A 16,414-nucleotide genomic window follows, 5' to 3' on the forward strand; every position below is an offset into this window, starting at 1 on the left:
TCTTGTTCACTTATAGTTCTAGAATCTAGATGGCACATGACTTTCATTCATATATTACATATTTTTAATTATGACCTTTGTAAAGTGATTTATAGTGTTTCTAAAACAAATTAAGTGTTTTACGAATTAAGTATGGTATCGTATCGCAAGAAAAATGTTGTATATTTTAGAAATGAAGCAGACCTATCAATTACATTTTAATAGCTAATGATGGCACTAAGTGTCGTTAATTAAGTGAAAATGAAAATTTATATAGTCTAAAGATCACACTCACACAAAGCGGACACTTGAAAGAAAACAATTTTACATATAATATAGTTTCATTTCCGAAATCTTTTTCATATCAAATTATGAACTTGACCCCCCCCCCCCCCCCCCCCCCTTGGAAGAAAACAATTTTACATATAATATAATTTCATTTCCGAAGGTTAAGAAGACTTTTCTTTATATCAAATATCCTTCTTTTTCATATCAAATTATGAACTTGACACCCCAGCCCCACACCCCCCCTTTCATTCATATATTACATATTTTTAACTATGACCTTTGTAAAGTGATTTATAGTGTTTCTAAAACAAATTAAGTGTTTTACGAATTAAGTATGGTCGTATCGCAATGTATATTTTAGAAATGAAGCAGACCTATCAATTACATTTTAATAGCTAATGATGGCACTAAGTGTCGTTAATTAAGTGAAAATGAAAATTTATATAGTCTAAAGATCACACTCACACAAAGCGGACACTTGAAAGAAAACAATTTTACATATAATATAATTTCATTTCCGAAAGGTTAAGAAGACTTTTTTTATATCAAATATCCTTCTTTTTCATATCAAATTATGAACTTGACACCCCAGCCCCGCCCCCCACCCCCCACCCCAACACAAAAAAAGGAAAAGAGATGGAGTATCTTCAATCTTTTACAATATGGTAAAGTAGCGTAATGAGTAGTCGCAGTCATAACATGCTTTTTCTCAGACATTGGGAGAATCCTTTTGGAAGGTTGGACATGTTGTTTGGTATTTTGGCCTTTCTAGCATATATTAATTTGCTCGTTCATTTTGATCACTACCTTTCCTTTTCTTTCACTATTTTGGCCTTTCTAGCATATATTACTTCGCCCGTTCTTGAATGTTGTTTGTGTTATTGATCGGTTTCAATAACAACACAAGAACAACTATCTTTGTACTTGAGAAAGTCATAAAATAAATCTAAAACAATCAAATTTCTTGGAGAAAAAAAAATACTTTTTGGTGTGAACCAAATTTTAGCCAAAAGACAGAAGGAAATTACTTGCAAGTTGCAACCTACCGACACTTAAAAGGAAAAAAAAATTTATCGACACTAACGAGTAACGACTAACCAACTGAAAAAAGATTAATAGGCCTAAAAGAAGCCCATTAAGGCCCAAAACCCAATCAGTTCATTCTGTGAGCTAGAAATATCGTAAACCTTCTCAGTCGTTAGGGCTTTTCTCCCGGCGACCGGAGTAAAGGAGGAGTAGTGGATGACGACTCGAATAGCTCCGGGAGTCGGAGCCAATCTTCTCGGCCAACACTCCGCCGAGAGGAACCAAGAAGCTACTGTTTACGTCGGTGGTCTCGAGCCCCAGGTTTCTTCTGTCAATCTCTCTTCGTATTTAGGGTTTTGGATTGATTCAGGAGATTCTTTGTGTGTTTATGAGTTTGTTTTCTCTCTGATTTAGCTTTCTGAAGAATTGCTTTGGGAACTGTTCGTACAATCCGGCCCAGTTGGTAAGTTCTAACACTCTGATTCATCAAACAGTCTAATGGTTTCTTGATGTTTGTGTTTTTTTTCTTTGGTTTTGGTTCAGTTAACGTCTACGTCCCGAAAGATAGGGTGACAGGTCTTCACCTAGGTTATGGATTCATTGAGTTCCGTAGCGAGGAAGATGCTGACTATGTAACCGTTTTCTTGTTCCCTCCCTTCTTTAGACTTCTTTTGTTGGCTCAAAGTGTAAACGTCTTTTTGTTGCAGGCCATTAAGGTTCTTAACATGATTAAGATCCATGGGAAGCCTATACGTGTTAACAAGGTATCATCTTTGTTTCTGCAGCATCATCCTTTATTAAGATATACTGAGATTTTTTTTCTTCTGGTTGTAATTTTATTAGGCTTCTCAAGATAAGAAGAGTTTGGATGTTGGTGCTAACCTTTTCATTGGAAACCTTGACCCTGTAAGTGGTGGTAATTTTACTCTGAAATGTTTGCTACTTCAACTAAAATTTGTGTGTTTACAGGACGTGGATGAAAAGATCTTGTATGATACTTTCAGTGCATTTGGTGGGATCGCTTCTAATCCTAAGGTAGATTCTTTATTATTGTTTTATGTATTATCTGTAGTTTTTGAGTAATATCTCATTTGTGGTTGGAAAAAGAATGGCTGTACTCTTAAGAATCTGATGATCCGAGCCTTTCATTTCAGATCATGCGAGATCCTGATACAGGGAGCTCACGAGGTTTTGGTTTCATCAGCTATGACTCCTTTGACGCATCTGATGCTGCTATTGAGGTAATTTTATTTATTCTTTCATGACTTATCACTTTTATAAACTTGGCTACAACCAATGAATGTATATTGCAGGCAATGACCGGACAGTATCTGTGTAATCGTCAAATAACAGTCTCTTACGCATACAAGAAAGACACCAAAGGAGAGCGCCATGGTACTCCAGCAGGTTAGTCTCTTATTTTAACTTGTGGTTTTGCGGTTCTCTGCCTATTTGCTTGTTTTAACTTATCATTTCAGTTGATTCAATAGAGCTTTTTTTTAATGATCTTCCTCTCTATCAACGAAACATCACATTACTTTTGTGAATGCAGAGAGGCTTTTGGCTGCCACAAATCCAATTGCCCAGAAAAGCAGACCCCATACTCTATTCGCAAGCGGTCCACCAACTGCTCCTCAAGCTAATGGTATACCACGTCCGTTTGCCAATGGCGGCATGCAACCTGTTCCGATCCCGGGTCCTCGTCCAACACCGCCACCACCTCCTCCACAAGTCTACCAAACTCAGCCACCATCTTGGCAATCTCAGCCTCATCAACAACAGCACGGCTTAGCGGTTCCACCGCCCATGCAGTATCGTCCTCCTCAAGGCATGCCACCGCCACCACCTCCCCAGTTTCTTCATCACCAACAAGGTTTTGGCGGTCCAAGGCCACCACCACCACCTCCTCAAGCCATGGGAATGAACCAACATGGGTGGCCCCCGCAACACATGCAGCAAGGTGGACCACCACCGCCACAACAACCAATGCACCTCCATCATCACATGTCTATGCCTCCACCACCACCACCACACCAAGGCTGAATTTTGTAACTCTTTTGTAAACCCTTTCTTTCATGACAAGTAATCTCAAGAATTTCTCAAACTTCACTTTTAAATTCTAAGAAATTATCCAAAGATTCAAAACCAAAAGCTAGAAGAGAGAAAACACAATATTCTATATTGTCTTATCTCTTTATCTCTGAAAGAGAGCGTGGAAATTAGTGCGCATGTCTGGTTTTTATTGTTCATGTTTTGCTGCAGAGTGTCTGATGCCGTGTGCTTTGGTTCTTACTAAAAGTATATGCTGTAAGAAACTCAATTACTTACCTCTGACCCTCGAGGTTGCTTTTTACACTAAACAAGAAAAACCAGACACGAGTGATTGAACAGAGGTAGCTTTCTGTTCTAGCTATGGACCCATTCTCTTTAGTCATTCGTCGAATAATCTGTCTAACCCTTAAAGAACTGAAGATATGAGACACATCTGCATTGCGCTTCTGAGATGGCCAAAAGAACAATATTCAGTTTTTTTTAATTGAACTTCTATCTCTTTTGATTTCAATCATTTGTCACTTCGTTTGCCAAGTCAAAATGGTCCATATCGACCGTCCATGTGTCATTTACGATATAAGAAAATATAGAGTGAACATCTGTTCTTTTTTCTCAAGTGTTCTTGTATGGTAAAAAATTGTGAAACCTACAGTTCTTGGGTTGCTTGAACTCTTCTTTTATTAACAGATACACATAGTTGTTCATAAAAGGAAAATAACAGATAAAGATCATTTATAATACCTTATATATTAATTTTTTTATCATCGATTTATACAGATTCATACTGACTATGTAAATTATACTGATAGCTCTGCATAACTTATATATTAATTAAAAATTATTTTAAAATGATGTGTTATTATTAGAGCAACTTTTAGAATCTTTAAAGAAATAAGTTTATAGTAATAGAATAAATACAATGAATGTTATTCATTATTTAGTCCATTTATACATATATTATATTTTTCATTAATTAACAAACAATTAATTAGTAATCTATAGAAAAGTTCTCTTTTTTCTTAAATAAAAAAATACATAATTACATAAATATATATATATATATATATATATATATATATATATATATATATATATATATATATATGAAAATTAAATATTTGGATAATTAAGATTTGATAACAATTTGTATACTCTCTAGCATTTTTGTTTAGTTTTATATCATTAAAATAAATTAAAGATTATATTAATCATATCATAAAAACTTATATTTTGTTTAGGTTATATTATTTAGAAATGATTATAATTACTAAAGTCGTTACAAGTCCCACAATGAAAATTTTGTGATCAATTGTGTCTTTTGTTATAAATAAATACAGATGATTAGAAAATAATAGGAATAGGAAATCTCATTTAACATATATACAAATCAAACTTTTATAAATATTTTGAAATCGTTTAAACTAAAATATAAACCATCTAAATACTTGAAATTCATAATTATAGAATATGTATCATACTTGAATTGATAAATATAAACATTTATGCAATTTTAACTTAATCAAATCATTAAAATATGTTATTATTTTAAAAAATAAATTTATTTATTTAACAAATATTTAATAAAATATTTCATTCTGCACAATTGATTATTACCTAGTTTTAGTGGTCATTAATATTATTTTAGTTGTAGCGAAAGTGGTGGATATGTATGTCGTTGTATAGGCAGCTTAAATTTGGTATTAAAATTATATCAAATTGAATGTTTTGGTGTTGAATTTTAGTTTTCATATCCAACCACAACACTAAATTCTACGCCTTAAATAATATTATATACTATTAATATTTTACTTTAATAATTTAATACATAATTAAATAGTTATATTTGATAACATTTAGATTTTATATTTATTTGTTAAGATTTGATAATTTTATGCCATAACTGTTTATTTAGCTTTTTTTTATTCAACTCATATATTAATTTTTATGTTAAATATTTAGTTAAAACTAAAATATCAAATATTTTAAAATTTTAATAAAGAGAACATATCATTTTTTATTTTGTTACAGTTTGATATAATTGTTAATACTCGATTAATTATGTTATCAATTAAATATATAAATAAAACAATATTTAATACTTAGTTTTGTGAAACAAAAAAACTAAAATACACAATAGTATGATATATTTATATCAAATGATAAATTAAAATTATTCATAATAATCTAATTATAGTTAAATAAATAGTAATATAATATATTATTCACAATAAATTCAATGGGATAATATCACTTTTAACGTTTTGTTGGGAAATTACACCAAATTTAGTGTTTATGAAATTCACTGGAATTGGCTTAAGCATTAGAATCTAAATCATACAAAATTGATAATTTAATTTGGAGAACCCAGAGACTGTCTGAGATAATCATACAAATAGATGCAAGTTTTAATTTGATAAAATTAATGTCAAACATCGACAAATAACCAACGTTCTCGATACATATCAAAGAATTCTAAAGATGTAAGACTTTTTTCAGTTTCTTCACAATCACATTTTTACCAAGAATAAATAACTCAAAGGCGGACAATTTGACATGGAATGCTCCGACTTGCCATCGACAGCAATGGTGCATGTAGGAGCGGATGTACTGGTTTGCATAACTAGACCGTTTTAGAGTCCAGACTCCGGAGTGCTTTCTAATGTAGTATGATTTTGCTAAAAAAAACAAATTTGGAAAAGGAACATCATGATTACAGTTTTAAATCATTGCACGGACGCATAGTCTACCACTTACTTCGACCACTTAATTAGAAATTAGAAAGAAAATTTAGTTAAGAAATTACATAAACATTATGTTTTTTATCTAACATTCATCATAATCCGAGAGTCGAACACTGGATCTTCGGCTGCTGTTATTGCCACCGGAGAACAAAGCAACCCAAACCTCAGAAAACGCTTTAACAATCATGCGGTGGTGGCGTTTCGCGTTTAGCGTTAGGAAGCAGCTGAGAAGCTGCTCAAGCTCAGCCACTTCAAACATGTTCTTCTCTACTATCATCTCCATCATTGATCCCTTGAAGTCTTCGTACGGATCCTCCGATCTCTTCACCACCGCCACTCCTTCCATCACAACCGGTGCCGCCGCCGTACACGGGATAAATCTCTGCACGAAGGATGACAGTCTTGCCGGAGACGGTGGCGGAGAAGACGACTCGTCGCTTTTCTCCTCAACAACCAACGACGTGTTGTTTCTCTTCTGATGGCGTCTCCGTCGTCTGGTGACACGTGGAAGCCCAGAAGAAGAACTTTCCGGGGAGAGGTTTGTGGAAGATGGTAAGAGACTCTCTCTCCCCGTCTCCTCTTCGTATTCTTCGGCGGAGGAAATGCTCCCTCGCCGCCGTGCGTGTCTCTCTTTCTTCACCGATCGCCGGCGATCATCACCGTCGTATATTTTCCGACGAGGCGTTTCGTATTCTCTACCATCTTCTTGAGCAATCACGTGCCATTTTTCCTCGCTTTCCCACTGAAACGTCGGCGTATGCGGCGGCGATAACGACCGTGAATTCCTCCGAGAAACATCCAACGGTGTAGAAGAGCGTCGCCGAGTTGAGCCGCAGCCAAAAGTGGTAAACACGTGTTGTCTAAAAGAAGAACGACGACGGGGTGGCACGGTAGTTGTTGGGTTAGCCGGTGGAGGAGGTGGGCGGGGAAATGAACGGACAGGATTGAAAGGGAGATCGGAAGGATCTTTTGAACGGCAAGATTTGAAGGAGAGGATTCTTGATATCTTTATTTTGAAACGTTTCGCCATTTTATCTTCCTTATGTTTCTATGTATTATGGAGAAGTGAAGAAGTATGGAGCATTAAATGAGAACTATTGTGTTGTGTCTGGTTATAAAGTTCTGCTTATACATGTATGTACAAGCAAACACATTCGGATGTAAACATATATAACTGTTGTATATGCATTTACATAAGTCAAGGCAAAAATATGCAAATTGATTTTACACCCACATTAGAGTTAAAATGACTGGTGCCCAAATTATTTGAAAAATATAAATATATTTGTACGTTAAGTAGAACGAAACTCTTTCTATTTCCAGCATATGATGTATTAGCCAAAACCACAAATACTTTTAAAATATTAATAAATATAAATTGGATTAGTTTAACCAGTTCTAAAATGCTTGTTTCTAAATTAGTATTCATTTTTGCAAATCCCCTTAAAGTGTTTGTTTCAAAATACTTTAGCAATTGAATACGAGATGTTGGATTGTTATGGTATTATCAAATTATGGATCCAAGACCTTTTTTTTAAATTTGAGATAGAACCATCCTTTTATTGTAAAGTGAAAATCGAATCGGCATGCCTAGATATTGTAAAGCCTATCAAAATCAAACCTACTTGTTTCGTATCGTCTCGTTTTGGTCTTTTGAATCTGACTATTATGCCCAAGTCTAGTTACGCCACACAATATATTAGTAAGGAAATTGTTTATCTTCCTCATATGGATGTTCCACTTTAACAGTTCTCCTACAAAAATTCTGGTTTTGTAGTGGAATCAGTTGAACTGACATTTTGTTTTTTACTTATCATCTATTAAGGAGTATCCACTTTGCAACTTTATAATTAAAGACGCAAGTATGAAAGTAATCACTTTGTCTTGTTCCATTTATAGATAAAGAAGAAAAATATAAAGTTGAAACAAATAAATATGAAAAATAATTGGAGGAAGATGACTTTTGAGGCCTGAGTTGATTCTATTGTCTCCTTGGATCCTCTTGTCGTTCGTTTCGAGGGGGAGGCTTCTTCAACGAAGAACAACATTTTGTCTCGCTGGGCATATACGTTTTCTTCTCCTCATGAAATGAAAAATATTTTATTAAGATTTTTATAATAATCTAAATAGATAGTTTAGATATTAAAATGTATTTTAATGAATTTATCAAATTTTATTATATAAAAACTATTTGTCAAAATTATAAAACTATTTTTACTTTAAGCTTAATTCCTACATCATTGATTATGAGGTCTAGAGAAATGAGATATTTAGTAAAATTTAAATATATACATGCAAGTCGTATTAGTCTTCACATAAAATATGTTATAACTTTAGGTATTAGTTTTCTTTGTTTTGCTAAGACATTGTAATAATTGATCTTATGCTTTGGAAGTGGTCAATCAAAAAACAAATTTTCCAAATAACCAAACTCTAAAATTGTGTATTATAAAATATTTTAGATTTTAAAAGGATGTATTAACTATTTTTACTATAAAGCATCTTAAATTTTAAAATCAATGTGAGACATATTTAACAGATGTATTATCCTATTTTGACTATTATATAACAATACTAGGGTTGGCCCGCCCTATGGACGGGTTGATGAATATATAAAATAAATATTTTATGCTAAAATTATTTGAATTTTATATAAAATTCTTAAAATTATTTTAAATTTATAATCACAAACATATTTTTATCAAAAATATCATATTGTAAAATTTAATAAATTTTGTTGGCTAAATTTGAAAGTAACCGTACCATCCATTCTTTTGTTAGGATACAAATATATTAAATAAAAAGAAATTCAGGAAAAAGTTTGTTTTCCTAATTTTTATTCTAAATAAGTTGCCTATTTATTTTAGATATTTATGTGTTTTGTTATTTTACGTATTTAGGGCTATGTTATATTTTCATCAAATTTAATTGTTATTTAAAGATATTAAGATTTTTATTTTATTTTTTGTGGAAAACTTTTTTGATTATTTATTGATATTTAGTTGTTGTTTCCTTGTGGTAAATAAGAAAATACTGTAAACTAACATAAAATGTTGCAGTTTTTTTAGAACTTTAAACATTTGCATAAACTGAAACAAAGATCTATAGTACTTGCTCGTTTTATTTTACATTCATAAGCTAATCAAATGCACATAAAAGACACCAGAAAGTTACAATTTAAGTTCAAAAACAGCTGTAGAAGAAAATGCTGCGATCACATAGCCATTGCATATAAAAAGAGAACCCAATAATTATATATCTAAGCTGCTGCCATGATCAAAGAGGTAACTTCATTTATGCCCTTCATTGAATTCTACATATATCATATTTTACTACCGTGTTAGGCATTCTTACCATTACGTGAAGACACCAACTCACGCTTCTTTGTCACTCTCTTTTTACTCTCCTTTGATTTCCCATTAACAGATTGAAAAGCTATCCCTTCAGCTCCCCGAATAGCCTTTGACAACTAATATCACTTTTGTTGATGATGATTCGAAGCAGAAGCTTGTTCACCCTGTCATTGCTGTAGTTGTATATTTCTTCATCATAGTCTGAAGATTCTCCTTCAACTGTCTCAAGGTAACAACAATGCTAAGAGAATTTCTAGTGGATTCTTCCCATTGTAATCAATTACACCAGAAAGTGTTTTGAACTTTGAACCTTGTTTATAGATTTTCTTGGCTCTCTTTGAACTCACGCCGGTTTGAGACCCACTCCAACCAGCCCTTCCTCCTTGACAGTTAAACCTTATCGGAACTCCTTGGTTGATGATCTTCCGGCTAGGACCATATTTTCTCTCGCCGGCGCTTGAAGGTTGGAACCCGGTTAGCACTTACGGTGGCTGGAATAAAAATTCGCCTGAAACAGAATTGAGAAGGTTTCATAATCAAGATGCGGAAGCTAAATGCTGAATGAAAAATAATATAGAACAGCTAGCAATGTTGGCAGTAGGTCTCTATTATCAAATACTTAAAAAGAGATTCACTTATGAATCAAAGTAATAGCATATCAACGAACATGAGTTCATCACTGCCGCTTCCTAGAATCGCTGCAATCTAACCTCAACTGTGGAAGAACATCTACCGGATTTCAAATTAGAGAGAAAAACTTTGGAGTTAGCCATTTCACAAAAAAAAATCCTGTTACATAATAAACAATACCCAAATCATCTTACATCAATACAAAAAAAAAAACAAATCAACGAACGTAACCAAAATCATTCATAGTCACCATGACTCTGTTCTTCTCCTCTGGAGGATCACTAACTGTGCTTTTCACACAAAGAATCTCACCTACAACGTCTTTACAGAAAGGCAAGCTTATCAGAATTCAGTACACATACTATAACAATATAATAAACATGACTCACTGGTACCTTCATACCTGGCAACTGAGTGTTCGTATTAGCTAGCCCAACCAGCTCCGATTGGTTACGAAACCTGAATGCTTCCTCTGGCAAAGGTGAGACAGGCGCAGGTAGCTCCTTAAAGGAGGTCCTATCGCTGAAACGGATCATCAATGACGAATCTGTGAGCCTGAAGTTTTGTGCAGCTCCAGAGACATTAAATCCGGAAAGGGAGAACATTGTTCCGGCAATGAGTCTTTCCCGGTACTCTGGTAGACATCCAGCACTGATAGTAACTTGCATCATGGTTCCCTGTCACATATTTACGAAAATATCAATACTGACAACGGCATCAATGACGTTCTTTACATAAAAATCTAACCCGTAATATGATTTTATTCATTTAACCCGAAGTTAAACTTATTTTACACTGATTTTTTTCTAGTTTAAATAAAATATTTTACATCTTCAACATTCTCTGTATTGAAAAATTCATTTGTGCGTTTCAAAAATTTTTCTATAATTTTATTAAATTCAGTTTATGTTATTTAGTTTTTATTTTAAATGGAACTGTTTTTTAAAGAGGTGAGATAATTTAGACTTGTATTTATGATTTTGTTGACTTAATCATTTGTTATTTCAATTTTTTTGAAGTTTCATTTAATAAATACTTTCAAATAATTAATAATGTGAAATATTTTTTGGAAATATATGGTGCAAATATTTAGGAAAAAAAATTTTCAAAAAGGCTAAGAACTCAATTATATTAAATACTCTTTAATGTAATTGCAAAATAATAACTTTTGATTGGTTGCAAATACTGCTGAGAAAAAAAATTCAGACAATTTTTGTAATTAATTTGAAAAGTCATGGGTATATTCATAGGAAGTATTATGCTTTAATAGTATAGAATAGAAAATTTTGAAAATTTCGAAAATTTGAAATAGCATGTCGATAATATATTTTAAATGGGTTACTAAACATAACCGAAAATTTCAAACCCATTGATTTGAAATTTTCAAGCCCATTTCGTTTTAATAATACAATGAACAAAAAAATTGGGTTGTCAATTTATTTTAAGACTCTGTTGGGCCTTTAATGGCCGAATTTTCTTTTTAATTACACGATTTCATTTAAAAAAGAAAAGAAAATGAGATGTTTTATAATTTCCTTGAAAATTTAGGGGCATATTCATAAGCAATCATATACTTTAATAGTATAGATAGTACATATATCATATTTATGTTTTTAAGTATAACTTATGAATAATGTGAGATTATATATTTTTTTAGGTTATAGGATAACATATTATTATCTTAATCGTAAAATTGTTCATATTTTTTATAATCCATATATAGCATTACTTTATAATGTTTATATATTTTTTTAAAAAAATATACTATATGATTTAAATGATTTAGATTGAACTGATTAATGGGCCAGAAAAATATTTGAAAATAATTTTTATCAATATAAACCAAGATGAGATGTTATTTTTTTTTTTTTGATCTAAAGATGAGATGTTATTAAGGTTCCAACCCCTTTAGAAAAACCCAAAAACGAAATGGCCCAAAACGATATCACTGTTTTGATCTTCATCGAAAGACTAATTGCTTTCTTTTTTTTTTCACGTGACTAATTGCTTTCTTCCTTGTTTATTTTCATACAGATGCATCTGTTTACAAAAAATAACCTTCAAATGGCGATTAAAGAAACCAATCGCATCCCAAGGTAAATCCGTTCCTGTAATTCCTTCATTGTTGATACTCCATTGAACTCAAAGACCCAAGTTTAACCAATTTTTTTTGTGTTTTGATTAATTTTGCATGTGCTCCCATATGGCTTAAATGGAATGAAAACAGATGAAATAGATTTGAATCTGAGGCATGTACAGTCGGATATTGGTGAGCTCTATCGATTTGCATGTTCATGATATATGTATTCTTTTAGTCATTTTTTTCATATATGACATTGGCGACTTTGAGATACTAAAAATACTATAAGGTATGTTTGTTACATTATTTAAGACCCTGCCAAAAATAGCTGGTTGCTTGGGGGTGTTTGAATTATTGAGTTAGGAGTGCAAGACATATCTTGAGTCTGGGATGGTATTATTCCTACTCTCGGTAATTGAACATGAGCTGCATTGATATGAAAAAATAATGTCAAGCGCTGGTATCACAAACAATATTTATAATTTCGAACTGAAAGGGTTGAACCTTTACCTTCGTAAGTATTCAAATTATTAGTTCCCATGTTGTTAGGGGGTAGATTAGTAAGATAGAACCAAATGTTCTTGTATTAGTCTGACTTGATAGGCTGAATTGTGTATCGCCTTGTGCACTGCTGCTTGTGGGTTTCTTGCTCTTCGCCTTATTGTATTCTTAAGCATCCAAGGCACATAGCTGTAAAGCAACAATTGAAAGAGTTTCATTATAGTATGTCATATGAATAGGTAACAGCAAGTTAAGAATTTATATAAAACCAACGTTTAGTTGGTAACTCACAACCAACTTTTGTGTTTACTCTGTTCTTCTTAGTAGGAGGAAATTGTTGTCCACACTTATTGTCTGCGATAAATTAGGATCTTACTCACAGATAGACAATATAATTTAGGAACTGAGATCAAAACTATTATAATATAAGAATAGAGATAAAACGTTTTTGTACCTAAGTTAAACTATAAACTTAATTGCAGGAACACATATATGTAAATGTCGATCTATATAGAGAGTAGGATGATGAATAACATATAATTTTTATCAGAAAAGATGACTTCCATACTCTCACCAAACCTGGTAAATTATGGTTTCCATGTGTGCAGGACTTTCACTTGGATCAACCAAGTCCATCTCCACGACTGAGCTCATCAAGGTACACACTTCTTCTTGGAAATGGAAGACATGCTAGCTATTATTCGCAGAAAAGAACCTTGATTTTTTTGAGGTCTAGAATATAGTATATATAAGATTGAAGGCCGATATAATAGAATATTCCCATTTTAAACAGTTAGAGAATATTTTGCGATAAATACATATTTTGAATATCAAGTTAGTTTAAGTTACGGAAATAGAGATATGGTGGATTGGCATATTCGATAGTTAATTAGAAACTTCTGATTTCTTTTGTTTTAGTTTAACGCAAAATAGATTTGTGGAAGATTTGATATATAACAATAGGCTCCTAGTTTTGTGTTTAGTAAATCAATGTTCACAAACTTTTTTAAAAAAATTAATAATAAAATATCTGAAAATGTATCAAAAACCCACACGATGATCTGTTTCAATATATTTTTTTAATGTTTAGAGAAATAAAATAGCTGAAACTAATTAGTTATTTTCCGATAGCTTTTAAAACCCACATAAGTCTGTTTTTTTTAGTTGAAAGGGATAAAAGAGTTAAGGAAATAAATTTGTTGTTTAAGAAAATAATTTTCGTAGACATAATTAGAATTTAATTAAGTTATGGAAATATAGATATCGTGGATCGGCATATTCGATAGTTGGTTAGAGCATCTTTATCAGTATATTTCAATGCATCTTAGATCAATATAATAAAAGGAAAAAATTGAATAAGTGATGAGAGATGTATATTTTGGGTTCTACACAAGAAGCATTTTGGGTAGGTTTTTCCACTAATCCTACTACTAATTATTATTAAACTTTATCTCTTATATTATTTTATTAATTTTTTATACCTAAGCTATATCTTTCAATTTATACCATTAAAGATGCTCTTAGAAACTTCCGATTTCTTTTGTTTTAGTTTAATGCAGAATAGATTTGTGGAATTTAAAAAAAAATAAAAAAATAGTTGAAACTGCACTGTGAATAGCTGTAAAAGAAATCAGTTACTTCCAAAATTTTAATTGTGAAAAAAAAAATTAATTGTGAATATGGTTGGGTATTTTATTTATGTTTATTTGCATGTAATATGAAGGAAAAAAATAGAACAATAGATTTGGGGTTTAGGGTTTGTGAATTAGGGCTGTTTAGGTTATGGTCATGTATGTTAGGAAATAACGATTATGAAAACCGAAATTATTCTCGTAAATCATGCTTTATGTATATATATTACATGTCAATTTGAAAAGTTATAATGTTGTCTCCGATATGTTATTAGACAAAGATGTGTATGTTACCATTCATAAATCCCAGAGAATACCATATAGTTTTCGATTTTCTATCTCAATACACCATTTCAATAAATCAAAAACTCACACGATGATCTGTTTTAATAGAGAAAAGAAATATTGTTTTTTTTAATGTATAGAGAAATAATTAATTAGTTACTATTCGATAGTTTTGAAAACCCACATAAGTCTCTGTTTAGTTGAAAGCGATAAAAGAGTTAAAGAAATAAATTGTTTGTTTAAATAAATATTTTTCGTAGATTTAATTAGCATTAAATGAAAAGGATATGTTTAAATATATCAGTGGCATAGATCTGTAAATACTCTTGAAACAGAAGGACACCTCAAAAAAGAACCTTCTGTTTTAACAGTATCCTCCTATATATTAAAAGAGAAGTACAAACGCCATGTGGCGCTCACACAGTTCTTCTCACGAAAATTATCGCGTTTCTATTGGTCGAATTTTTCTAATTATTCTTTTTGATTTATTTTTTTCATCGACCTTTTAATTGGAAAGTGACATTAATTGTCAAACGCACTAATTATTTCTTGCGCAAGAATCGTAATCAATGTCGACCATTAATCATAGCTTGCAGAAGAATTTTAATAAATGTCGACTAATCATTAAATGTCTTAATGGGAAATACGTTTTATATTTTATTAGGAAACTAATTATTATCAACATACATTATTTATATTTTTATTAGGAAACTAATTATTATCAACATTCCTTATTTATATTTACTACTTGCGCAAGTTTCACATTGTATAAAATGCATATTCGTGATTAATTTTACAAATTTATTATGTTTATCTGTTAAAATATTATGATATTTTAGCTTATCATGCAAGCTAAATCATTGAGAAACGTCCACCAATTTACTATATATAAGACATTCACAGTAGAAGAAATGAAGCAACTGACTTTTTATTCTGAACTTTTTTATGTTGATATTGTTTTTGTTATTTTACATCATTAAACTTTTATATATACATATTTCATCATAGCTGACTTTTCTTTTGGTTTATATGCAGATGTCCTATTATAACGATTTCACCACGATGCAGGTTAATTTTTTTATCTCTCTATATGATTTGATTAATCGTAGATTTATTTGAAGCAAGATCATGACCGTAATGAAGACATGATCAGAAGTGCTCTTCGTGCTATCTCATCGTTGGATCGAATCAGGTTCTCTTTCTATTTTATGATTTTTCCTCTCTTTTGCGTTAACATTCAAACTAATTTGTTCTTTTTTTTCTCATTTAATTAAATGAACAGTAGAGTGGATTACAGCCACAAGTTCAAGAGCTTAATGGCTGAGATGAAGATGTCTGAATCATTGTGGGGGAAGTATCAGACAATCCGCAATGAGTAAAAAGAGTGTATGTTCTGTTATTTACATGATGAACCATAAAAGCTATCGATGATGTTATAGCCTTGTTTTTTCAATTTTAAAATCAGCAACAAGTCTGTTCTTTTTTCTTTTTGCCTTTTAAATTTTCTTTTTGTGGCGAGGGATTTTATAGCCTTGTTTTATTTGGCTTTTCAATGGTTGCTGTTGTGCTTTCATACTTATGATCGAATTTTAAAAACGAGTAGAAACGTTAACTTGGTGGTCTCTCGGAAAGTGAAAGCCTGAGAAGCTTGGACTGTATGAACTATGAATTGCTAATTTCATTAATCATAACTTGCGCAAGAATATTAATAAATGTCGATCATTTACATTAATTGCTAATCTCATTAATCATAACTTGCGCAAGAATTTTAATAAATGTCGACCATTTATATTAATTTATAATCTCATAAATCAAAACTTGCGCAAAAATATTATTAAATGTCGACCA

At 31.6% G+C, this 16,414-nt stretch overlaps 2 protein-coding genes and 1 long non-coding RNA gene across 3 annotated transcripts; 2 read left to right on the plus strand and 1 right to left on the minus strand.

The window, feature by feature from the left end:
- Positions 1-1,438: 1,438 nt before the first annotated feature.
- On the plus strand, positions 1,439-3,429 carry LOC108806437 (uncharacterized). Its single transcript, XM_018578557.2, has 9 exons — positions 1,439-1,614; positions 1,708-1,756; positions 1,837-1,925; positions 2,001-2,057; positions 2,137-2,199; positions 2,263-2,328; positions 2,448-2,534; positions 2,607-2,700; positions 2,846-3,429. The coding sequence occupies exons 1-9, from the start codon at positions 1,510-1,512 to the stop codon at positions 3,334-3,336; spliced, it is 1,101 nt and encodes a 366-aa protein (XP_018434059.2). The 5' UTR covers positions 1,439-1,509; the 3' UTR covers positions 3,337-3,429.
- A 2,566-nt stretch (positions 3,430-5,995) lies between these two features.
- LOC108809408 (transcription repressor OFP7-like) lies at positions 5,996-7,166 on the minus strand. The gene has a single exon (XM_018581547.2). It carries the CDS (start codon positions 7,114-7,116, stop codon positions 6,169-6,171), a length of 948 nt encoding a protein of 315 aa, XP_018437049.1. The 5' UTR covers positions 7,117-7,166; the 3' UTR covers positions 5,996-6,168.
- An 8,178-nt stretch (positions 7,167-15,344) lies between these two features.
- LOC130496254 (uncharacterized) lies at positions 15,345-16,178 on the plus strand. Its single transcript, XR_008935364.1, has 2 exons — positions 15,345-15,758; positions 15,849-16,178. It is a non-coding gene; the product is annotated as an uncharacterized LOC130496254 (long non-coding RNA).
- The last annotated feature ends 236 nt before the right edge of the window (positions 16,179-16,414 follow it).

This window comes from Raphanus sativus, chromosome 6 (assembly GCF_000801105.2).
Source record: "Raphanus sativus cultivar WK10039 chromosome 6, ASM80110v3, whole genome shotgun sequence".
Classification (NCBI taxonomy): domain Eukaryota; kingdom Viridiplantae; phylum Streptophyta; class Magnoliopsida; order Brassicales; family Brassicaceae; genus Raphanus; species Raphanus sativus.

Bases quoted from the DNA above. Each gene is read 5' to 3' on its own strand.
- LOC108806437 (XM_018578557.2), top strand. From the start codon at position 1,510: ATGACGACTCGAATAGCTCCGGGAGTCGGAGCCAATCTTCTCGGCCAA. The intron at 1,757-1,836 runs GTAAGTTCTAAC...GTTTTGGTTCAG, and splicing joins CGTACAATCCGGCCCAGTTG to TTAACGTCTACGTCCCGAAA. The intron at 1,926-2,000 runs GTAACCGTTTTC...TTTTTGTTGCAG, and splicing joins GCGAGGAAGATGCTGACTAT to GCCATTAAGGTTCTTAACAT.
- LOC108809408 (XM_018581547.2), bottom strand. From the start codon at position 7,116: ATGGCGAAACGTTTCAAAATAAAGATATCAAGAATCCTCTCCTTCAAA.